We start from the raw sequence: 25,432 nt of genomic DNA on the forward strand, positions 1-25,432 counted from the left end.
TCTCTCTCTCTCTCTCTCTCTCTCTCTCTCTCTCTCTCTCTCTCTCTGGGGTGCCGTGTGGCTATGTACACTGCTTGGGAGGGGGTGGTGAGCATTACGAGGCGGACACAGCTTCCGAAGGAAAGCCCTACCGACCAAGCGGCTTACACGTGTAAGCGGCTTGTTTCCGGTGCAAATAACATTCGAAGATTGTCGATAACGTTTCAGTGTGCGCCGCTCCGTTCCGTGGCTAACTTTGGACTTACTAACACACTCCTGGACCGGACCGGTCCTGGCTTTCCTCCCCACCGTCGTAGCGTTGCAAAATCGTTCTAATTCGAGTGTCGCTGCTCTGGCTCTGGCCCGGCTTTTGGTAACGATTGTCCGCGTTCAGGCGGCGCATCCCTTCACCGGTACACCGCTGAGAACAGTTGGTCCATCCGGTCGGTCTTCTTCGGGCACTTGCCGGCGATCCGATCGAACGTGCCGTGCCTGCAGAGCGGTGCGTGGCAGCTCCTCTTCAGAATGCACCTGCGGGCAAGCGAGCGATGTAGTACCCACAGAGGACCTAGGACCGCACGACTCCACTGCACCTACCTTCGGTCATCCATCGAGAAGCTTTCCAGTCCCTCCTTGAATCGAATGCAGTCCCGATTGTCCGCCAGACAGTCACAATAGCACTCGGATTCGCTATCCACGATGGACTTAAAGTGTTTTGGGCATCGACACACGACGGGCGGCTTTGGTGGCTCCCCACTGGCACTGGGTGGACTGCTGGCCGCCTGACTACTGCTACTAGTGCCCCCGCCCCGCTGGACACAGTGACACTCGGTGTGGTTGACGAACGTCAGCGCTCTCGGTTGGTAGTGTGACCGGCCACGGACGGGTGCCACCTGCGGGAGGGGGGGGAAAGGATACCGAGAACTTGACCCTCTGCCTGCATGCCACGGCACCGGAAGCTACTCACGAAGAAGTACAGATCGACCGTGGCCGTGTGCTTCGGGACGCACGTCTCCGACGGCATACAGCACCCCGTTTCGTCGTCACACCGATGCAGGATGGTGCGATCGGGCCGAAAGTCCAGCGACCGGTTGGTTGAGGCGGGCACCAGCTTTGGGCGGGGCACCTTGCACAAACCTTCCACCTTGATGCGCTCAAAGTGCAGCTGTGCCTGGTGGCTCATGTAGTCCTTCGTTCGCCCACTGTACTGACTGTAGATCCGATCGACGGCGTCTTTGGTACCGAAATTGACCTGCTTCAGCTCCGTCATCGACGAGTACGGCTTTGGGACGCTCTAAACCAAAGCGAGAGAGAGAGAGAGAGAGAGATATAGTATTAGTCTAACATGACGCAGACGATTGCGTTGTTCGAGGGAAGGTCGTAACAAATCATTGACAAAAGATTCCTAATCCAACGCCCATTTACGCCTCGTCGGACTAATGTTGGGGCCTGTCCATTAATCACAGCCTACTAGCGCTGGCTGGCAGGGTTGTCTGATCGGTACGATCGACATCCGATCAGTGTTGGGACTACTCGTGACCGAGCGGCCGATAGCGACGATGCGAATCATAAATACTGCATTCCATCTTTCGGGGCCGGCAACATCATCATCCGTTCTGTGGTCCCTTTCCATCGATCAAACCGGGTTGGATGGGGGGTTTTGGGTTTCACTTGGCAACACTTTTGTCAACTCGTCTCGATGCGTCTGTTGCTTAAGCCCACACGGATTATCACCCAACAGCGGCGCAACTAAACCCGGAAACCGGGAAACCCGGAACGTGAAGGCCCTCGGTGGTCTGTCGCGTACTTGCAAAGGGACGAATCCGTGAGCCAAAGGGGTGGTCCGTTGTCAACATAGCAGCCGCGCGGCAATTGTTTTAAATGGTTTTATGCACTCGCCACAAGTGGAATGGACGACCGAGAACTGAGCGCAGACATGCATTCCAACTGAGTGTTGCAGAGTTAATTTTATGTGTGGCCCCCATAATGATCGAGTGCAGCCCTCTGCATTAACCTAATCAGACTGATGGGGCGGCCCGATTTTCGCGCAGAAACGCAGACGAGTTGACACAATGCACAAGAAAGCCACTTTGGTCCTCCCGTCCCGGTCGCCTTGCTTAAGCTTGTCACGCGTCTGGCTGACATGCGAGCGATGGCCCGTAAGAGTCCTTTACATCCCCGGGATTCGAATTCTTTCTCTACCATCCCCACGAGCGATGGCCCGGCGATGGCCCTTCGGCCTCCCCGAGAGGTAGTAAAACACATTACACCGCTTTATGGGACCGCACGAGCTGCATTAATATTCCACGCGCGCCACGGAACCGCAAACAACCGTTCCCAATTTATGACTCATCTTCTGGAGGAGCTTAAAGTGTGTGCAGCAGACACCGGGCACCCTTCGCTCGTCGTAGACGCAACTTCATCCCAGACCAGGGGGTTCAACAGAAACTGAGGAAAAAAGTAAATAAGTAACGAAGCGTAACGTCCGCTGGTTGACGGGTCGAAGCCAGTGCTAGGCTCGCTATCAGGCTTATCGGGCTTCGCGCTTGGAAAGGAGTTTAAAGAGTCTGCCAAGGGTCCCACGGCCCACTGTAGGGCTGCTGTAGATCTCTTATCTCTGCGGCCAGCCAGCCAGCCAGTCCAGCTGCGTCTGCACGCAACAAAAACGCGTCGACATGGAAATGTCAATGGACTCGCCGGCTTCCTTCCTGATCCGCAGACGCAAACAACCTTTCTCGCACCTCAGCCCAGATGCTGCGATATTTGCCGCGACGGCTTCGCTTGTCGCCTGTCCCGCCCGGTGGGCTTGGGAAGGCTTGGGGGTTTTCTTTCTTCCTTTGTTTCTCTTGACTCCTTTCGCTCGGCCCTGAAGGAATGAGTTTCGTTACGGTCGCAACCCGGGCGGGAAACATTTTTTTTGCGCGGTTGCGGTTTGAGCGTGCCATATTCTCGACCAACCCGACCTGGAGGGTTGTGCTTCTAAAATAGTTACACCGAACAAGGGGTAACATAAAATTTGCTCTAAACCCCCCGCCGACTTGTTTCGCTCGTTTTATGCTGTTCATTCGACGCGAAGCGCGAAACGGATAAAGCTTTGCGCGGCGCACAGAAATAAAAGCACGCCACGTGACTTCGTTAACCCGGTTTAATGATGATCCCGCATTCGCACTCCCGAGAACTCGGAAAGTCGGGCCACGAAACAACTTTCCATGAAAACGACACAATCGACATCGCGGATTCCGAATATTACTTTCCATCTACCGGCTAGATGGGTTGCCAGGGCAACCGGAGCAGGAGCCTGGCAAAAGTTTTTGCCTCGCCCAAATTGAAGGTGTTTCTCGGGTGGGGGGGGATCTTCATCCCAGCAGCCATCGCCGGGCGGGTTTAGTACCCATGTCGGGGAAATACAGAAACGGGCTCCATCGTAGCCACCACACCGTGCTGAAGTCACTCTCGAAAAATTGGAAAATTAAACGAGCATCAGAATTTTCACACCATAAACGCGCCCCTGGCTCGTGTGTTCGTGTAGGCCAAAGTTTTCCGAGTTGGGACCGCGTGGAGTGTTGTGACGGCCCCGAAGGGCCTCCCGGTAAGAAAACTTCTCAATCAACCTGACGAGCCGAGCCTGACAAGGGCGTCCCGTCCCGCCGCTGCTGCTGGGCACCGCTGGTCACCACTTCGGTTCCCCTGAGATTATTTGCTTTTCGTAATCTGAGAATGAGAAAACATAAACATCACTCTATGACCACCCCGCGCCCTGTGTGTCTCACACGGCCGTCCCCTCACAACGCGATCTATCTCAACATGGAATCGATTGAGGTTGGGTAAAGCAAATAGAGATTCGGATCGGACGATAATGGCCGATGGTGGCCGAGTCAGGGCCAGGGAACACGATGAAGATGATGGACAGGTGATTTAGTTATTACGTTTTATCGTTCCCATCCGGATCTCGGCTCGGCACGGGATTAAAATGTTTATCAACGTGCCACAGCCCGCTGCGATGCAGGGCAATCGATGGCCGATCGATCGACCGATTGGCTTGTTGGGCGGCAAATTAAATCACGAAACTGTCCGCAGCCTGGACATGATTCCCTTGGCAGAAGATTAAGTCCCATCAGTGGCCAGCAGCCAGCATACCCGATCAAGGCGAGCAACGTCTACACAGTGTGCCGGGCGCGGTGCCGATAATTAATTGATCGATTCCGGCCAAAGCATGTTCCGGCAAAAAAGAGGGCCGTTAACTGCTGCTGGGCCAGAAATAGAACGGCGCGAAGTGAAAAATTCCGTTCGGATTGCTTCACTCGAAGTGCGCTGGCCGGCGACACCCGAGAGGATGACACTAATTCGTCACCGTTAATATTTTTGAAACGAGCGTTCAAAGGCGGCCACGACATCACGATGACATCACGCGAGCAGCCCGCACACCTTTCCGCTTGGCCGAGGAGGATCAGCATAAATTCGGCGTCATTCGGTTTCACCCGACCAGAGCGCGCGCGGGGTCGATAAATAAATAAATTAAGAAATCGATGCTCTCCGAAGCATCGAGAGCATCGATTTCAGTCGTCTTGTGGCGGGGGGGTCATGCAGTTCATCATCGGCGGCCGGCTGTCAGTTGGCCACACGGATGACATCAGTTTTTCATTTTAAAACGATATCTCCCTAATGGACTTTTGACCCACCCCAACAGTAACAGAATGGTCGGCCGGGCCGGAGCACGGAGAACCTTCACTCCATCTGCTCGTAAACCGACACTTGGAACACCTCCATAAAGACGGCGGCCCATTAAAAACCCTTTTGGGCAGTTTAATGCATCGCTTAGACTGGAAACTGCGGAATTCCTTGACGGCAAGCTGATCTTAAAAGCTCGTCGGAATTCGAGTACTTGACGCGGGCTATCAACACTTAACGGAAAAGCTTAATGCAACCAATGAAACTGTGTCTGTAGGGCACGATTACTCTGCGCGGGAAGCGTATAATAAAACGACAAATGCACTATCGACTGGCCCTTTGAGTTTAATGTTGAATTGAAATGTCCCAAAAATGAATCTGCCGAGCATCGTAACAGAAAGCGGTTTCTTCTCTTTGGTATCTCCCGCCTTTTGTGTAATTGAAGGCTTCACGAGTAACGCCTATAATTATGATGCGATCCTCGCAGTGCTCAAGAGGCTAACGCGATCTTGAAGAAGTTCCTTCCTTTGTGTGGCTCGGCTCGGTGCAACACTTGCTGCTGCTGGGCGAAGGACAACTTCTGGCCCGTTGATCCTGCCCTTTGCTGCCTTCGGTCTTCACCTAAAAAAACGGGAAGAGGTTCTGGCACAGGTACAGGCGCGTGGTGGCCCGTGCCCCGCTGCGGCTTCCTCGGTTACGACCGCCGTCGACTCTGTTCTTCTTCATTCCATTTTAATGCCTCCTTTAGAGCCACTGTAATTGGATGCCGCTGCTGCCCCCGTTGTCCGTGTGTCCGCGTGTGTGTTATCCTTAATTTCCTTCAAATCATCCTGACCGACCCCTGGCCGACAAGTGAATCTGGGAAATGATTGAAGGCCGCCCAAAAGCAGCACACAAAAAAGATCATTCCTCTTCAACTCGCTCGCATCCCAGATCGGAGATCCGGTCCAGAGCGAGAAGATGGATTTTTGAATTATTCACGCTGTCTGATTACTTTTGCCCCGGGAACTCCGGGAACCCGGGCCGGGTCGGGTGAGGAAACGGAATCATTAGGCGCCTCACTAGGCTAGCTGGCTCTGCAGCCATTTCAGGTCTGCCTTCGGGAACTGCACTGACTGCAGTGCCATCAGCACCACCACCGTGATCCGATTGTGACCGCAACCGGCAAGATATCCGTTTCTCATGGCCAACCCCCGAAGCATTAACTCAGTTCCATTCCGTTCCGGTTTTCCTAGGTCTTGGCTGTGCTTTCCCGAAAACCGAAGACCGCGGTTCCGGTGAGGGTGGTGGCCCGGCTTTTGCGTTTTCCAATTGCAACGGTCGAATCGGCCGCGGGGTCCGGGGTCGCATACTATCGGTGGGCGTGCATCGCATAAATTTCAGCTCGCAACCTCAAGCCAAAGTTCAGCGTCAGCCAAAGTTTGGTCCACGGGAATTCTACGAGACGGCCAACCGCGAGAGATACATTAAAACAAAACTGTTTACTCAAAGACTTTCTTCTGCCGAGCCGTGCAGAAGCCGTTTCCAGGGAAAAAATGTGGCCCTTGACGGGGTCCTTGACAAAACACGTCCAACACGCGAACGGTCTAACTTTCCCAAAAATTCTTCCAATCGTGTGGCGCAAGGAAAGGTCAGTTTGTGTTACGCAACATAACACGATGAAGTTATCGCTCGGATTGAAACGATGAGCCCAATTTGGACACTCTGCGGTCCTCCGATTAACCTCCGGCAACGAGCCAGTTCAACGAGCCGCTGTGCCTCGGGCTTGTGGGCTCCGTTCCGCTAGCCACGATTCTCCAGATTCTGACTGCAGGCAGGACATAGGCGACTCCGAACCGATCGCTGCGCCCATTGACAGAAATTCATCATCATCGTCTTGGTTGGAGGACGGGACGAAAGTGGTACCGTTATCGTCCGAGTGGCCCGAATCCGATGCACGCATCCCATTTACATTCCGCTGGCAAACGAGCGGCCCGGTGCCGCCTTAGAAAGCCAAGATTTCAAGCGCGACCCTTCCAGCGTCGGGAGAACTCACGAAGCAGTCATCAGATTGTTCCCCCGGGGGGAGCGAAGTGGTCTCGAAAGTGAGCCGCCTCGGAAGACGGAGTTCCGACACGTTCCGGGCCGACAAAGTGGCCATCGAAGTTCTTTGTTCGGGACAGTATCGGCCCCCGGGGTCGCACCTTTAGACAAACTTCCGGCGACCGGGACCTTTCGGATGTCCGCATCATGTCCGTGGTGAAAGCAAATAAACCGCTCGGAATCCTTTTCGGTCCTGTCCACCGTCTTGATGGATGGATGGATTGATGCTCACCGTCAGGCCAGGAAGTCAGCCGCAGATACCGGCGGCAACCCCTTCTCCGTCTCCGGCTTATCCCCCGGGCCGGCCCAGCCCAGCCCGAGTCCTGTAGGGAAGTGAAGCAGTAGAAAATTATGGTAATTTTGACCGGGCTTTGAAGTGGCCCCGGGGCCGCGGCACTCTCAGGAATCATCGGTCGGTCGGTCGGTCGGTGAGTAATCGATCATTATTAATCGGACCATGCTTTATGGTGCCGCCGGCCGTGTATTGGCCGCCGAGTCGAACGACCCGGCTCACGATTCTCCTCCCGGATCGTAACGAGCCGTGTAATTTACTGCCGGCGGTCAGAACCACACGGGGCTGGAACCGCCGTCTTCACAATGACTTAATCCCGACCAACCGCGACCACGAGCGGTGGCGATTGAAATGTAATGGATCGATAAATTCGCGGAGATCGATAAAATACGGGCCATCATCACCTACCGGTGGCCGCGCTGCGTCGGAGGTTAATGTTGGCCATTTTTCCAACTTTCCTCCAACAGAAATCCGTTGGGAATTGTTTAACTTACATTATGCTGACCGCATCGAAGCAGGCCTTGGAATTGGAAGGGTGAAATTGATAGCCCCCAAAAGCAACCGACGCGTGTCCTGCAGATCTCGAAAATAGACGACCGAGTGAGCGATTGCGAAAAGATGTCTCCGATCGATGACATCATCAAAACCGCAGTTCATCGTGAGGTTTAGAAAATTACCGTTGCGTCTTCGTCGGGAGTCGAAATTGAAAATCCTGTCAGACGGTGAATGTGGTTTCACTTCGCAAGATGGAATTTTCACAATGCGTGTCACATGCACGCCGTTCTGACAGCTGTCACCGAAGCGAGGTGGGGTTGGCAGCAATCCATCTACGAACGAACGGGACCGCGGCCAAAAGGGGTCCAATAGAAAGGGAAAATGTTCACCAAAAAAAAAACCCGCACGCTGCGAATGTGGTTACGACGGCGACCTTATTCCTCGCGCTTACACCGATGACGCATTCCCGACCGGGAGCACCTAACCTCTCAGGAGGGCACGGAGGAGCTCCCATAAAAACGGCGATGATGATGTTTGCCAAGAACCGTCCTGTCTACTCTCTGTTCGCGGTCCGTTTTTTTTTTTGCTCCTGCCGTCCGCCGGATTCTCGGGACATCAAACCGGCGGGTGGAATGTTTGCATGTTTACCGTTCCATCGATGCTCGGCCGTGGGTTGCCTGGTTTTTCATGCACAATGAATCACAAGACTCACAGGAGGAGGACACGCGCGCGCCGAAAGGAGCCCACCACAACCGCTCCGTGCAGCACAATGGCGACGATGTCAAGTGCAAGGCTACTTCTCTGGGCCCAGGGAGCAATCGTCATAAGCCGCCCCGAGATGAGGACATGTCCCGCGGCTGCGGTACCTGCTTTTTATGTGCAATGCGCCGGGGTCTGACCCTGGCCCGCTGGACGAGTGACTTCTTGTGCGCCGGTAGATAATTACTGTCATAGCATGCTGTCGTCTTATCTGTCAACAGATTAGCTCTGCCGTCAGCAGCTCGTCGGAGTTGGCTTTGGAGCTGGAGTGGAACTACCTCAGTTTCGCCTTGGTAGTTCCACTATTTGTCAAGATGTCGCGTCCGCCCGGAGTTCGTTAGCGCGGTGGACAGGTGGAGCTGGTGTGATGAAGTTGAGGATAAGCGTGTCACCGTCTTGTTAACCCGTTCCGTGTCTTTCAGCAAGCGAAACACAAATCAATACTCGGAACTCGGAACGCCTAGTGTGTCATTAGTGCGGAAGCTGCGGTTCCGCTTCGCAATCCGATTTGAAACCGACAAAACCGACGAAATATCGTGATCGGAAATCCGGGTCGAGCCAGCCATCAGAATGTTCACTGTGTCAGTCGCTCTGGGACCCGAAAATGGCCCGAAGCGTTTAGAATTCATCATCATCCGGCATCTAGGTCACGGTCTCTGGTTCATGAATAAAATCTCTATTTGCGGTTGGCCCGAGGCAGGCAAATGGACACTTTCGGTCGGTGCATGTGGTCTGGCGCATTTTCCGCTCGCTATTCACTGCAAATGCGTCACGATTCGTGGTCTAAAAAGAAGTCGTTGGGCTGGCACCCGTTTTCCAATTTGTCCACCGACAACACACGCCTTACACGGGGGTGCCTTATTTAATTGCCTTCACTGTGGAACTCAATCTGACCGATCATCGGTTGGCAGCCGACGTTCGCGATGATTGATGTATTGAAGGGTGATTTTTCACTCCCTCATTAAAGCGGTGACGACGACGCACTGGCGGGTGCTCGAGTAAAGTGGTTCCAGTTCCAGTGGCCACTGGCCCCAACCGGGTTCGGGCCACGTTGCGCAATCGGCGCATGAGAAAGCGCGCCTTATGATGAAGTGATCGCCGAACGATACTCTACGGAGTTTCTCTCGGAGCCACGGCGCGGATGATTACCGTATTTTTCCGTGTATAACGCGCACTTTTTTCCCAATTTTTTTAGCTCTAAAATCTGGGTGCGCGTTATACAAGGGTAGTAAACATTTTGTCTCCTCCAAGCATACAAATGTGCCCTTTTAGGTACATATTCTATAGTATTATTGAATAAATTATAAAATGAAACACTTGTTAGGAATATAATTATCCATACAATATCGTTTTTTAAGTCATGGCAGGGAGTTAAAACAGAAGTTGTTGTGAAATCATTTAAAAAATGTGGCATCAGCATGGATCTGAAGATGTCGCAATTTATGAGGACTCTTCAGAGAGTGACAATGAGGAGTACATTGAACAGCAATTGGAGAATATCAATTTGTCAGACAGCAGTGAATCTGAGTTTGAAGATTATTCCGAAATATAAAATACTAGTATGTCTTTTGCAATGTATACGCATTTTATCTTTAGTCTACTTTAGAATATTTATAGAGTATTTAGAGTAATACATTATTATCATTTGATATTTGTTGGATATCACATATCTGAAAAATGTAAAGTAAAAAATTTGTTTTCCAATTTTGTTCTCGTAAAATATGGGTGCGCGTTATACACGGGTGCGCGTTATACACGGAAAAATACGGTAATTACTTTCTGTTTCGATGAAATGGCCGTGTATTGCACATGCGTATCGCACGGTAGCATCTCGCTTCCCGTATGCTCCCCGGAGAGCTCTCGTCTGGCTGGCGAAGGAGGATAAATAAACGTTTTATCTCCCAATGCTCATCCGTCGATCGCCTGGTGGCAGACAGGCTGGCAGCTTGAAGGGCTTTCGAGGCAGGCACCAAACACCCACCTTCGATCCGACGGACGACGGACCTCACACGGAAAAAGGGCAGCGCGCGCGAGGCGTGAAAATCGTTTCTAATCATAGTGTTTATTATGAATTATCCAATTTGCATATTTATGCGCCGCCGGCACCGTCGGCCCGTCAGGTCGGTTCGGTTGCGTGGACCTTTTGGCCACCCTCTCTGGCTCTGGGGTCCGATGCGGAAAAGTTTGTCGTCAGAGTGTCAGTCCGGGACCGGGGGGTCTGTCAAAACATGCAAACACTCCGGAGCTCTCGGATTGATGTGGCGCAAACCCCCTTTTTTTCCTGCATGCGCCCTGCAGGGAGGCAAAACAATAGGAAGCACATCGGCACACACCTTCGGGTGTTGGCTCTGCGGCGGCACACTCCTTTTAATGTTTCGAGAGCAACGAGTGGAAACTGAGCTCTGATTTATGGCACCGAAGTGGGAGATGTTGTCCCGGCCTTCCCAGCCCGAGTGCACTTCATTAAAATTGTCCCGTTCCGGGGGTCTATCTGTCGGTCCATCTAAAAAGCTGTAGACAACATGCAAAATGCGATGCGGGTTTCGTGACGGCACTATCATTACTCGAAACATTAGCCGGGCGCCGCTGGCACGAAAGGGACCGCCGCGATCAACGAAACTACAGGCCGTTCTTCGGAAGTAAAATTGCGTATAATTTGCGGAGACCCTCCAGAGCTTGGCTCCAGACGCCATCCCTGCGATTCCATTTCCATAAATCATCCTTTCGACGCACGTGAAAGTTGACGGCCTGGCTAATGGAAGTAGCGCGCACAGAGGTCTACATTTTATCATCGAAGCCCGATTGAAGGGTTCGACTTCAGAGTGGCCGTTTGCAGATGCAAATAACGTGCTTTATTGAGTGAACGGCGATCGTAAAGAGGTTCGTGTTCTGCTCAATAAAAAACCGATTAACGAGCCGATCGGATCGTTGCTGCGGCCACATCGTTAATCATCTAATCGTAGGTTTTGCGATCGAGCTGCAAACAAGACTTGCCTTGGCACATGGAAACGATGCACTACTCCTCGGACTGGCTAATTGCAGACACATCCGTCAGATCCGTAGTGCGCCGGCAGCTCCAACGTTTAGCTAATAGATTTTATTATCGTCTGCCTCGGCCACTCGGCGATCTATGCGAATGCAAATTATAACATCTGCGATCCAACAGAGAGGCACTGCACCTGCATTTCCGTCTTCTGCGGGTTATTGCCGTTCCGATCGTATGACGCAATCCGAGTTTCGGTTTCACTCGAACCCTGTGGCTGAGTCATCTCCCCCCGGGAAGACAACTTCATTACCGCGTGTTCTGAATGCCTTCGGCCAGACAAACCGGTAACCGGGTTTACGGGCACTTTATAGGATTCCTTCGCCCAACCCATTTTATAACAGCAGCCCAGGCGGGTTGGCTCACTGAAAAGGGGCCCGATCGTTCTCGGAGATCCTTTAGGGCGATAACTGGCAGTCTCTCGGCTGTTTGCCGTATGATCGATTCGATCGCACTCGGTAAGGAAGAAGGAATTTGGCCTCGGTGGCCACGGAACAACGCGAACAAATCGCGGTCAGGAGCAAACAAATCACGATCACGCTCTCCAACCAGTCCAGGAAGATTTCTATCGGGTGGACAAACCACGGAGCTCCCCGAAAATCGCTGTTGAACACAACATGGATTTGGATCTTATGTTTTTCGGAGCTCAACGGCGGTCGGCAGCAAACATAATCCTAAAAAGGTTGCACCACACGAATGTTGGCTCTGGCGCAGACTATGCCGCAGCCGACTACCGTAAGGGCTGGCTGGCCGGCGGACAATTTATTTCAAACACATGTTTTGCCGTCCGGTGCCTCCCTTGTGGCACAGAAAAGTGTTAAATCCGTGAAATATGAATGGCGCGAAACCTTCGGGCGACGGCCAGAGTTTATGTCACTGTTCGAGGTCCGGGCCGCCGATAGTTCTTGCCGGCCACGGTGTCGCGGCGTGAAAACCATTTTTGCATTCGTGATTAGGAACCGCACCGTTTCGTGGCCTGTGGGCCCCGGCCACGTCCCGAATGCATGTGTGGTGCCTTGACCGGGTGTGCTAGGGACCGGGTGGACTCCCAGGCGTGTCACTCGTAGCCACACGGATAATTTATGGCCACCAGGAACTGCCACTGACAGTGATGACCTCCGGCCGCGTCGAACAGGGGAAAAAACGCCTGCCACGTTCTGGCTGACATTCGTGCCTTCGTGCGAATGGGCGACAATAGGCAAGTCAATCGATCGATCGGGAGCCCAATAAATATTTCACGAACCAATTGGACTAAAACACACACGCGTCCTGCTCCCCGGTGTTGGCCGTTTCCGGAGCGCGATTGGCGTGACAAATTGGGTTACAAAAGAATGCAATCTAAAGCGTGAAAAATGGTTTTCGCATAGTTTTATGTTAAACAAGCTCTCTCTCTCTCTCTTTGCCAGTATAAATTTTGCAAATGTCACCAACAATTAGTAAAGAAATATGACGGCCATAACTCGATACACAGGTAACGGTTTTATGACGTGTGGTTATGGTAATTTGTTTAAGGAAAAATAAATTCAAAGCCCAAATGCGGGACAGAAATTTGACTCTTTGGTAAATTGATTTTACGAGAGTCTCGCTTTCGCAGCTATTTTGCATATAAAAAAACGCGGTGCTGCTCGTGCTTAATTTGAAAAATTGGCTCCTGTCATCGGCTTATGTTACAATGTTTGCAGTCCCCCCTGAAGGCCCGTAATCCGCTCGGCAGCCCACGCCAAGATGCGCCTTTCTGCAAAGGTGGATTAAAGAGCATTTGCATCAATCATTCAATCAACCGCCTGCCTGCGTCTGTCGATCCGGTGCCATTCATAATCACTGCTGCCATCTTGGATCGGGTGGCGCTAATGCCGCCCATCCATCCTTGACCGACCGCGAAGCATCAGCTTACCGGTCCGAGCATAGCATAAAGTTTAAAGGCGAATAAATCCCCACGACACCAATCGTCTATTTTCTGGCCCCGTAAATAACGGAACCCATAACAACGATCCCGAAAACCCGAATCACGCGCGCGCCATGTGTCAAGGATCGTGGGGAAATCGTTTTCGACCGGCGGCTTGCCGCAAACAATTAGTCTCGAAGGTGGAAACTCCCCGGGACGCGCGAGTAAACAACTTTCGCCCCAGGCCCATGATCAAGAATTATGTTCCGCCCTTGAAGAACCCTTTGTGCGCCATCAATCCATGTTGTTTGCTACCGCAGAGATCGTGGCAACCGTATGCAAACACCTCGGCCAGCCGCAGCCGCCTTGATTAGATCTTGATTCGCCAGCCCTCTTTATCCAGCTCGTTCGATCCGCGTTCGTAGTAGCCGCTGGCTGCAATCACTTCGTTAGCAACGGAAATCAATCACGTGGCAAAACGCGGATTAGAAGTGCTTTGGCGGGTCGTGTCGAGTGAATGAACCAGATCGGATTCGAGAACCGGTGTTCGGGTCCGCGTTTCTTCCTACGCCTTCTTGGATGATGGATTGCATAACCCAAGAACCCCCCTTCTGCCGTAGAGAGGGCGTCAATAATGATTTCAATTAAAAATTCATTATTATTTGCACGCTTCGGTGTTTCACGGGACGATAGCGAGGATGCGACCTGCGCGAGAGACAGTGTCTCTAGTCAGTCTCGGTCTCGGCGACATTTCATCGACAGCAGCAGGCCGTGACGGGCGCGTAGCAGCTCATTAATATTTACTCTATGGTTAATCTTTTATTGCGATCGCTTTGCCGTTTCGGTCGTGGGACCGCGGTTCTAGCACCTACGCTTACACTCGACGTAAAGTAGCGAGTTCTTGGAAAGCATAACGCGGCGGTGACGGTTCGCTAGCCTCGCGGTTGCATGCCCGGCACGACTTGGGCGTGGGCGCATCGGATCGTTATGTTCCGTTCCTGGCGCGGTGCAAAACAATGGGGAAGTTTCACGCGGGAATGGCGCGCACCGTTTATGTAAAGAAGCCCCCAGCAACCGAACCGCCCGATCGGTCGTCCGATCGGTCGCCTGCCTATTTTTTGCGTGACGTTCGCTACTTCTTGACATTAAACAAAAACAGGAACATAAACTTTGTGTCCCTCGCGCCGTGCTCGCGATTCCCGGCGGCACCCTAGCGAGTCTAGAGAGCGTCTTTTGATGTGCCTCGAAGACCGTGCCCCCAGAGGGGCCAGGAATTATTGTCATCATAATTAATATCTTTCGCACGCGGAATCCTCGGCCTCCCTCCATGTCTAATGCGTCCCAAATGGCTCCAAAAGAAGAAAAATGCCAACGGTCCGCCGAGAGGCGCCTTCGGCCGCCAAACAAACCGGTTAAGGATGGAAGAAGGACCGGCCTCGTGGACGCCTCATGCATCATGCATTAAGAGAGCATCATCAGCGGATGGGGATGCTTGAAAAATTTCTGCATCATTAGCCACCACACGTTCGACCCGCTCGGCCAGGATTAGGAGCAGCGAGAGAGAGCGACCCCGCCGTCTTAACGAGCTCCGGACGAGTAGAATAGTTCGACATCTGCTACCAATAACACTCCGTGCGAACTCCGAAGAAGAAGCCAGGAAGCGTGGCCAGCTCGCGGCGTCGTCGTTGCCAATTCCTAAGCCCCGTCAGACAACCGCACAACATTTTATGTGTACCTGGCGCAGGTAATTGATCATTAGTCGTTATTTATTTGGAATGCTAGCAGATTAATGTGACGCTTGTTCTAACACGATCAACGGGCCGGGTCGGGAGGGCCAATTCGACAATCGACACTTCAGGTGGTCCACTACTACTCCTCACGACTGTGTCTTACTTCTTTCCTTGCTTTCCGGTTCGCTCGATGCTCGAGGTACACCTTGCAAAGTGCCCAGACCATCCCGGCCCCGGGTGTGCCCCCTTTTATGCAAACGAACCGGGGGCCACCCCCAGATCCTTGCCGGGGCCGGGGATTGGTTTTGACAAATGAACTTTGAGCGCTCGCACCTCGCAATAGGGGGGGCGCAAAACCACTAAGCCAGTGTCGCCCGTGTTGGCGTGATGGTGATGAACCATAAATTACTAATCGACCACAAGCCAGAGGGCGGTCGGGATCATAACTTACTGGCCGGCTTTAGCTACTCCGTGAGCGTGAGTAATGGATCGTGGCACGGTGGCCCCGGTGGCATCTTGGCGACGGGTGAAGAAGCATAGGTGTCACAGCCCTGATCCCCTGGCGCGTGGGGCCGAAGGAATCGTCGGAGTCGGATGACCGGCTCCGGATGACGAAAAGTCACCGGCGAGTCGGAAGATTAGCGTTGGGATGTGGAATCAATTATTTAGATTTATTTTAGTACGGCCCGCGCTCACCTGTCGACGAGGTCAGCCAGGTTCCCTTTTGATCCCGACGGGGAGTCCGGTTCGGGAAATTGGACATTCCAAGCCGCCACCCAAGTAATTGGTTTTCGCGCCCTCCGTGCGACCTAGTAGACCGTGCTCAGCTGTCAGGGCGCCCTTCCATTCCATCCAAGCTACCTTTGCGAGACGGTACGCAGCATCATTCCCATTAGATGAGTTGCTATCACAAGTGCGGTTTGGCAGTGCTCGAATTTGTCGCGTGGCTCGTCGCACGTTCTTTCTCACGCCCCACACGGACATCCGGATCAGCCATCGAGTTACCGCCGATTACCGGAACCATGCCGTCGGAAGCGTCGGAAACCAAATCGAACGTGGAGAAAAAGGTGGGCGAATCGTCCGGAAGCGGGCGCAACGGACGGGCCGGCAAGAAGACCCGCAATCCGTATCTAAATTATTTGCGTGATTATCGCCGGAAAAATGGTCACCTGTCGGCGGTCCAGATCGTTCGCGAAGGAGCGGCCAAGTGGCGCACGATGTCCGAACAGGAGCGTCTGCCGTACATCCGGGATGCGTTCTACACGCCGCTGCGGCCCCGCCGGTGCTCCGTGTGCCAGATGGCTTACCGTCGTCGTCCTCTTCGCTCCACCAGCGGCCGTGGCCGGTCCCAACCGAAAGGCCGAAAATGATCAACGAAACGAAGCAGGACGACATAGCAACTTTTGATAGAGGAACCGTATTACAAATATATATATTTTGACCCCGTTTCTGGGGCTTGTGGTGAGCAACGTAGCAACCGGTCCCGTTTTGTATTTGAGTCACGTCTGCCGACCCCAAGCTGGAGAAACGGTGCCGGAAAAACGGTTTATACAGTCGGGGAAATGAACTCAACGGCGTGCGCCAGGACGTTCAAAGGACCCTGGCACGCAGACCGACACCTTGAACCGTTCCACCGTTCCGGGGCACCGTTTTACAATATTAACCTGGTGGCAACATCACCGCCCAGCAGCAGCATCCCCTTCCCCCAGGAGTGCATTGTCGGCGGCGAATCCACAGCACACAGTGGTCCGCTTTGTTGTGTCGGTCACCCGGGTTGCCCAACACAAGAGCTGGTGGGCTGGTGGCTGGTGGCTTTTATCACGGAACCATTCCCAAATATCTTGCCCGGGCCCGGGCCGGGGCACCAGGGCCGTGGCACATCGAAGGGCTTGCGGAGATGATAAAAACGAAGACACGGTACACAATTTTCTTTTTAATAAATATTTCATGAATGGTTTCCGTTGTTTGTATGTTCTCCGGTCGCGCTGGCGGCGACTGTGGGTTGGGCCACCGACCCGCCCGGGTCGGTTTGTAAGATTACGTCAAAATTTCTTATCCTAGGGCCGCGCTGTTTCGGGGTCCACCGATTCACGGCCAGCACGGCGATCCGACCCGAAACGCTGGCCGGTGCATTCGGTTTCGGCCAGCATCCACCGGCCAGCATCAATGGGGGCCTCATCTTTATTTCATGCAATGATTCCTTTACATCCTCGGGCCCAAAGAATGGGAACCGAGCCGCGGCGACCGTCGGACCGTCGGACTGGCCTGGCGAGTGTCTTGCCAATGGCCGGAATGGCACTGGAAGGCGCGTACTCGCGTCGTAAAATACCTGTAACTGCGCACTCGGAAGTCGGTCAATGGCAGCGGCCAAAAAGGGCGGCACGGGCGTGAGAGCGTGGGTTGGAAAATGATGAGAAATCCGACCCGCCCCCCGGTGTCCAGGTGTTGTCGATAAATTTTACATGTGCCCGACCGGCTCGGTTCGGCCGATCCATAATTTACAATCAAATTAGAGTTGGCCGCGCCACGAGGGCGACGATGGAATTTCCAGCTCACCATTTCCTCGCAGACGCAGGCTTTTGGTCCAAAAATAAAACACACCCCGAGGGTGGCAAGATGGTCGAAGAAGTGAATTGTGCAAAATTCGCCTTCCAACCGGAACCCGTCGCCTTTGACCTTCTCGTTGGCCGGCGGGTTTGTGGCACGTTAGTTGATTGAATTTCCTTTTAATTAAGTTTCGGGAACTACGTGGCCCTCTGACCCCAACCTGGGGAACCTGGGATTTCTGGAGCAGCGAATGCCCGCTTGTGAGGGGATAATTTTAGTACTCGAAAGGTGGTCAGGCCATTCCTTAGGACCGTCTATTCGCTCCCCAGGCTACTCGATGGATCTTGGGTTTCGATTCGCAAATGTTTTGTTGGCCACCAGCTGCTTCGGGGTTGGCCACCCGCGGCTTTTACGGTGGTTACGCCACTAGGAAAGTGAGCGAGCGAGCAACCTGTTTCCTTGGGTGACCCATGCCAAGTGTCCAGCCTCGCAACCTCGCCAAAACTCGTAAAACGCGTTGTCGGCACTCGTAAAGCCAAGGCACCTTATCATTTTACGAGCCGAAACTACGCGTGTGTGCGGACCCCGATTTATGGAAGGAGATTAGTAGCGGTCGCATGCTAACGGTGACTTACCACTTGCCGGGCCGGGTCCACCGGGTTGCCGTGGGTTCGGAGCTGATTTTGATGGTTGCTGACGGTGGCCCGCGGACTGTTGTAGAGGTTGTTGCCGCTACGGCGCGGGTTCTTCTGCATGGTGTAGGCCTTCTGGTAGAACGCACTGTAGCCACTGTCGCCGTCCCCGCTCGAATCCTCCTCGACGCTTCCCCGGGCTTCTTGGGCCCGCTGGGTTGTGGAGGGCATTTTCGTGGTGGTGGCCGGCGGCGCCTCTCCGAATGTCCCGTCGTTCTGCACGCCTCCGTCATCCTGCTCGTCCTCGTACGAGTAGTCGTACTCCGTGGTATCGGAAGTTTTGGCTTTCGCTTTCGCCACTAGCCCGGCACCGGTCCTTGGCCGGGGTTTCTCCCGGGAGGGACCCTGCGCAAGGGCTTTGGTTTGCGGCTGGTGATCTTTGTACAGAGGCGAGTGGCTCTTGTAGTTGTTGAGCAGCTCCTCGAAGTAGTTCTTGCTGTGCGGGTTGGCCGACCGGAGCGTGTATTGCTTCGTCGCCCGGGTCGTCTTCCCGACCGCGGCCGGCTGTGTCCCGGATGGTCGCGCCGGTTCATCCGCGGCCCACAACGAGTTGCGAGCGGGCGACGGGGACACCGAGTGGTACGTGGATGCCGAACGCTTCCTGTTGGTGGCCACCGGACTTACGGATCCTCTGAGCGCGCGAAAAAAAAACCGGCAACCGGGAAGAAAAGGGAACGGAAAAGAAATGTTCAACGAGCTACAAAATGATTAATCGGTCATCGACAACAATGGTCATCCCGCTCCCGGCCCAGGCGGGAGCCCCGGACCAGGAAATGGTGAGGATGAAAAATTATTTATAATAAGCTATAATTACACTTCACCCAGGCGCAAGACCTCTTTTTGTGCCCGCTCTCTTCGCTCTTCGGCGCATCGGGCCACGCTTCATTTTCTGCCCGAAAAAAAAGATGTCTGAGCCGCGCCGTGGCCCGTTGAATTGTTTACATTAATGGAATTTTCCTACCTCCCCCGTGGGCGTGCGTGACGGGGGAATTCCGAAATGGTTTACATTGTCTGGCGCTTTGGAATGCAAACAGCAATCGACAGTTCCGTAGTTAATGGGGTGGTACGGGACGACGGCGTCACCAGTTTTCTTTCCCCCGCAGGTTTATCATTCTCCCCTTTCGCTTTGCGGCCCCGAATCCCGCAACGGCAACCCACGTTCAAGAGACTCGTGGAACGATTTATGTCCCATAGAAATTTGAACTACCAAAAGAAGGAACGTTCGGAAAATTAAATAGTAAAGTAATTTGGAACTTATTTCGCCACCGTCCTGGAGCGTGAAGAATGGTCTGATTCGAAGCACTTGCGAGTGCAAACAAATTGTGGCCCATCAAACACACTTCAAAGGCCGATATGGAAATAGTTTCGGTGTCCGCCGGCGCGGTAATTGCATTTAAGCCCCACCGGCCCCCGTGGAAAATCCAGGACCGGGAGTTAAGCAAATACACAAATCGACGGTCCACGCGCGGTGAGTGAAAAGCCATGTTCGCCCGAGAGCGATCTGTAATTGAAATGGCCCCGGTCTTCCGTGCGGAAATTCCTCTTTACCCTCGGTCATTTCCCACGTATGGACACAGGTGGCAGCCACCGGGTTGTTTGAGCACCGAGCATTATTTTCACCGTTTCCGCCATTTTCCCGCAAGGATTCGCATTTCACAACAGCCGCCACCGACCCGCTTTTCCGGTGGGGGGCCTGGTTTTGACCGTTTTTTTTGCCATCGGACTGACTGACGACTGGCCCAAATTAGCACTTCCGCTGGTTGCTTTGATCTCCGCGGCGAAGCGTTTCGAAGCCACAACACGTTCTTTAGGCTCTGTGATTGGTCTTTACTAGAGCAATTACCGTACAAACACAAATCGGAAAATCCGGGAAATCGACGACACGTCAACCATTCAACGGTAACCGCTCTACTTTCGGTGACACGTCAAGAGGACACAACTCATGGCCTGCTGAAATGGTGAGCGAAACGTCAAAAAGTTGTTGGAACACACATTTTAACGACACCACCAATGGCGATGAGCGACATTCAATATCGCACGCGTAATTAATCCGAAAACATGAGCCCGCTCCGGTCCGGAGATAAAATCTCTGGAACTCTGGTCCGATCCGTCCGGATGCAAATTGACTGCAGTCGTCACGAGGTTCGAACCGTGCGAACGTAGGTTTTGAGTGTCATTTTGAATAACGACTTCCCGACTTCGGGCCGTTCGACGCCTTTTTAATGCCCTCGTCGGCTAATTTGTTTAATGGACTAGCGCGACGCAGAATATGCGTCAGGGGACATAAAATGTGTCTCTCTCTCTCTCCAGCCTCTCCGTTGATCTAATTCCAGCGCATCAAAACCGCGGCTGGCTGTGCTAACCTCGATGTCGTTCGGTAAATCACTGTGCTTCGGGACAACATGGTTCATAATCCTCCCACGACGGCGCTGCGACACTCCCGTTCGAGGACTCCCGCTGGGGCGGGTGCCGAGGAATTGGCGAATAGCGTTTATTGGTTTGTCGACGCAACAACAAGCCGCACTCAGACACATAAAATCCTGGTGCCTCGCGACTCCGCGGCACCGCGACCCATCAAGGATTGTGTGGGGAAATTGTGAGAATTTATCTTCAAATATCAAATTACAATCGCGCAAAGCGCGCCAAGGATCACAAAGCACAAGTAGATAAAGCAGAATATGAATGAAAACGGTCCGCATCCAGCTCCAGCTGCTGCTGCTCCTCCAGCGCATATCTCGACCGAGGGTCCCCGTATCGGATTTGCTCCGGTTTTTTTAAACTGCAACCGAACCAAACCCGACGACGGGTGAAATAAAAACGCCGTGAAGTCGAAACTAGACGCGCCCGCGCCATAATAGACAATAATCCGGACTGGCGGCCCCGCAGATGGTGCTGCCTTCATTCCCGAGTTTCCACCATTAATATATCGCGCTGTCCTAGAAAAAGAAAATTGGATGGGACCCCTTTAGCGAGCGGCTCCAGCCATCCGTTGTGTAATAAATGGAAATTTTAGCTCGCGTCGTCCGGCGCCGGCGGAGGCAGCAAAAGGGAGCCATTTCCCTAATTCAAGCTAGGATTAGAGAACCAGGAGCCCAGGAGCAACGTGGTAAGGCTCGGTCCGCGGTGGGTATCAATCAAAATTAATTGTGCAATGACCTACATCCGGATTCGGCGCGATTCGGCGTCCCGGTTTAGTTTTGGCAAATCCAATCATTGCGAAAAAAAAGGCCGCAACTCAGTCCTTTTGCTGGCCACCGTTTTTCCGTCATCCCGCGAGGCGTGGTAGGATCGGAGCAATTTATGTGGCGAGCCCACCCGAATCAGGTCAAGACGAGGTGATGGACGTGCCCTACGGTGTACGATCGATTTCTTGGCCAATAAAATGTTTCTTGGCCGACGTGACATGACAGAGGCCTCCCGGGGCTGGCGTGCCAAACCAAACACTGGGCCAATTTCACGCACCGCATCTCAGACCGGCCTCGCATTTGCATCGAAGGCGGCCTCGCATTAATTATCCTTTCGGGCGGTAATCGCGGTACTCGTCAATCGCCCATCTTAATGGCACCATTTCGCATCCGATAAATTGTCCAGATTTCAGACTCCCCGTTCAGAGGTCCTTCGAGAAAGGACGGCCCCAGATTGCGCAAGAAAGTAAGATCCGCCGCAGTTCCGCCGCGATCGTAATCTCGTCGATCGCGATCGCACAGTTCGCGGCCTCGGACCGGGAGGTAACTCCCGGCACGATTTGTTGAACACTTTCCGTGTCTTATCTCGAATACATTATCTTAACGTTCCGTTCCTACACATGGGCGCGGGCGCACGGATGTCGGTCGCCCGCTGTTTGTCCTGCGGAATACCGCCGGCCGGGACCGGCCCCACTAGGTTGGGCGTTTCATCTGATTAATCTTAATCATGCGCGTCCCTTATCTGGGCCGCGCTTTAATGTTTTAAATGAAGCGATGAACTAATTTTTAGGCACATTACTCACATACTCCGGCGTGGGGCAGCTGTTCTGGGCTCCGTGTTCCGGGAACCAACGCGTTTGTTTTCGGTGGGTCACACTTTTTGGAGCCACTCACCCAGGTCCTAGGTGCCCCAAAAGCGCAACGTAAGCAGGTCATTAATATTAATTACCATCCGACATGCATAGCGCATTGCGCTACGGACGATGCGCTTTTCGGGGCTGTGACTACTTCTAATACAGTGTCTACAGAGAGAGAGCACTCCTCGTATGTAACCCCAGCGCGTAAGGTGACCAATTGTTGGCCTCCTTGCGGGCGTCCAGATACGGAACGGCTTACAGATAAGAGGGTAATTAATCCAATTGGGCCGTGTTTGCCCTTTTCTTGTCGCATCTCGTGATAATTGCCTCACTGATGCTTCTGGTTCTCTGGCAAATGGAAACATTTTTTATCATTTCCTCACGCGACGATGCCACTGGAAATTCCCCAAATGGCGCAAAGAACGGGCGGAAGTGGCCCGGAGGCTTCTCAGGCCCATCCCGGAGCCAAGCAAAAAGATGACACATTTCGCGTTCAAGTGGCGCATTAATTCAAATTAATTGCTGTCGCTGGTGCGCTCACCGAGCACCATAACGAATTATCGCCGCCGATGAACCTCGGATCAAGTGGCGCACTAAATCACATATGCACGATGGGAACGAGCCGATCGGACGCCTTAAGCCTGAGTCTTTTTGCTTCAATTCACAATCCAACCCACTCCCGCCCGGGCAGAGTTTCATCTCTAACCGAGGAAATTAATTGATCGTCAAGAAAGAACTAGAGGCGACGGAGCCAAGCGGTAGACAGATGCGACAAAGTGTACCGCAAAACCCGAAAGGAAGATGTCTCATAAATTGTCTTACTGCTCCGCCAGATTAACACATGTCATGTTGGGGGATGCAATGGTTAAATTTAGAACCGAACCCGCGACAGAACCTTCCGCCAGGTTGTCGCTAGTGCCGGCCAAAAGGAAAAGCTGACCACGAAGCACTCTTCAAAGCGGCCACTTACTGACTGGGTCAACACCGGGCCCAGGTTTAATACCGCCATTTAACCCATTTAGCCGCCCACCGGACCAGGCCAGGGAATGTGATGATGTTAATGTAGCGCTTCGTGTGCCTCATTTGCGCCCAGCCCTCGCCGGTCCCAGCAAATGAATTGAGATGAAGTATTTAGTTACGCCTTTGCCCTTTAAGGTTTCTGCGGCCCACCCACCGGTCGGCGGCGGCCAAAAAGGGTCCAATGGATTCGGGTTTTTTTTTTGGGGGTTTCGAGCGACGGTAATCCCCCCAAGGCGCCCACGTTGCAAGGGTTTAAGGTGTCCAGTTTTTGCTTGATTTTTGGACCGCCAGCACGACAGAATTGTATGCCCCGTTACTTGCTCGATCAAGCGTTCCGAAACGGGACACAATAAAAAGGACTCGAAGCCTCGTTCCACCGGGTGAGTTGCAATATTTCGGTTCTGCCATAAAACTCACCGGCGAAGCGCGCCGGCTCGCGATCATCGCGAAATCGCAATCGCAAGATGAAGGCTCATAAATAAATAAATCAACCGAAAGATCGCCCAAGCAGCGATGCAAGGATTAAGCCTTCGGGCCGGGATAGTACAATTTCACAATCGAAACGAACGGAAAGGGGCCGTGCGCAGCCTAATGATAGGATCAACGCTAACGAAATTGTTTCCCATTGTTCGAAAGGTCGGTTCTCAGCGAACGATCCCGGAGCCGGATTAGGAACGACGATGTAAAGATGCAATCCACCTTGCATCGGAAATGGCAGCAGGATTGAGACATTTCGACGTTTCAGAAGACAGTTGCAGCCCGGGCAGCCACCAGCCCAGCCCAGCACAATACGGAAACAACAAAACGGGACAAATTAACATACCGGACCTAGGACGGTGGTTCACGGTGAGTGAGTTATCTTCGAACGACGTTGAATTCTATTCTCACTTTTGAGTTCTTTACCCCTGCAGCCGAAGTCGAGACGTCGACCGGCGGGATATTTGACTTTCGTGCCGGTGCATCGCTGCCGTCATCTTCCGAGGGGCATAAAATTTTATGCAAATATTGCCGAGATACGGCCAAACAATACGGCGCGCATACTGCATTCATTTTATTCCTTTCGTTTGCAATTGTTCCCGCATTTTAGAACGGGACAACGGTGCCTTAGTCTTGCCATTTTCTGTGAAGAAATACGACACAACGTCACAGTAACCATCACCAGCTCATCCAGCGTATCCTAGGGCAACGCTGGCAGCAAGCCGGTTTTCGCCTTCGCTAATTACCTTGCAAATATGATTTAGCAGCGTTTTCCCTTTCACTTGCCACTCCCGGGCTCACGGTGCTGCAGTCAGGGCTGCACTCTCGAGTGGCCACTTTCGTGCTCTTTCGTGCCCATCGTGATTTTACAATTACACCCAGCAAACACGCGGACCATTTCTTCCCTGAAGTGGCTGACGCACCGGGAAGACATCGCGCGGGAGTTAATAGTGTGGAAAGGACAGTTCGACATGCTCGAGGAGACTTTTTTAACAGTCCGAAGCCGCGGGTGTCATCGAAGCCCCGTCGAAAGCATCCGTCATTCACCGTCTTCGAGAGGCCACAGACTCTGCTCTGCTCAAGGTCCTCGTCCGGTCGGGAATTCGCACACGGCGCGCTGTCTTCGCTCATTGATTTGCTACGGTCACAGCCACAGCCCCAGTGCACACAACTGTTTCTGTGTGCGAGCAACGCGATGCAGAAACTCAAGATAAAGATTGCACAAGAGTCCCCCCCCAGACCGGTGTCCGTAGGAGAGGATGCACCGGCCGAACCCACTGCTTTTCGCACTGCCAACGACGATGACGGTGTCTTTGCTCAGCTGCCATCACTCGGCTCGGAGGGAATCAGAGCCTCCTGTGTCTCGCTCGTTCGCGAGCGAAAGAAATTGGCCACGGACAGTCCCACGGAGTTGCGGGATCATTTTTGCGGCCGTTGGCGGTGGGTCAATATTTAACAAAAATTATGCATGCAAAATTGATAATTACCGGCCATCGTCCCGGCGCACCCAGCCCATCATTACGGCTACTTAGTAGGAACAGGGGAGGAAGATGCCAAAAGATGTCCACAAATAAGTCATCAGCAAGTAGAAATCACTTCATTTGTATGCGAAAATTGCCGTCCGTCGGATTAGGCATGTTCCGAAGGAAGGTGACTTATGCGACACCACCGCAGTGCATTTGCGCTCCATTAAGAGATACTCGCTCGAAACAATCCCCATT

At 53.1% G+C, this 25,432-nt stretch overlaps 1 protein-coding gene across 1 annotated transcript in view; it reads right to left on the bottom strand.

Moving 5' to 3' along the window:
* Positions 1-81: 81 nt before the first annotated feature.
* Positions 82-25,432, bottom strand: part of LOC131208226 (ubiquitin carboxyl-terminal hydrolase 36-like) — a 26,820-nt gene continuing 1,469 nt past the window's right edge. Inside the window, exons 2-5 of the mRNA XM_058200878.1 lie at positions 18,116-18,803; positions 947-1,273; positions 577-872; positions 82-510 (exon numbers count right to left, since the gene is read on the bottom strand). Coding sequence (XP_058056861.1) covers positions 387-510; positions 577-872; positions 947-1,273; positions 18,116-18,803 — 1,435 coding nt within the window. The 3' untranslated portion in view covers positions 82-386. The remainder of the gene's footprint in view (positions 511-576; positions 873-946; positions 1,274-18,115; positions 18,804-25,432) is intronic.

Source organism: Anopheles bellator, chromosome 2 (genome assembly GCF_943735745.2).
Source record: "Anopheles bellator chromosome 2, idAnoBellAS_SP24_06.2, whole genome shotgun sequence".
Lineage (NCBI taxonomy): Eukaryota > Metazoa > Arthropoda > Insecta > Diptera > Culicidae > Anopheles > Anopheles bellator.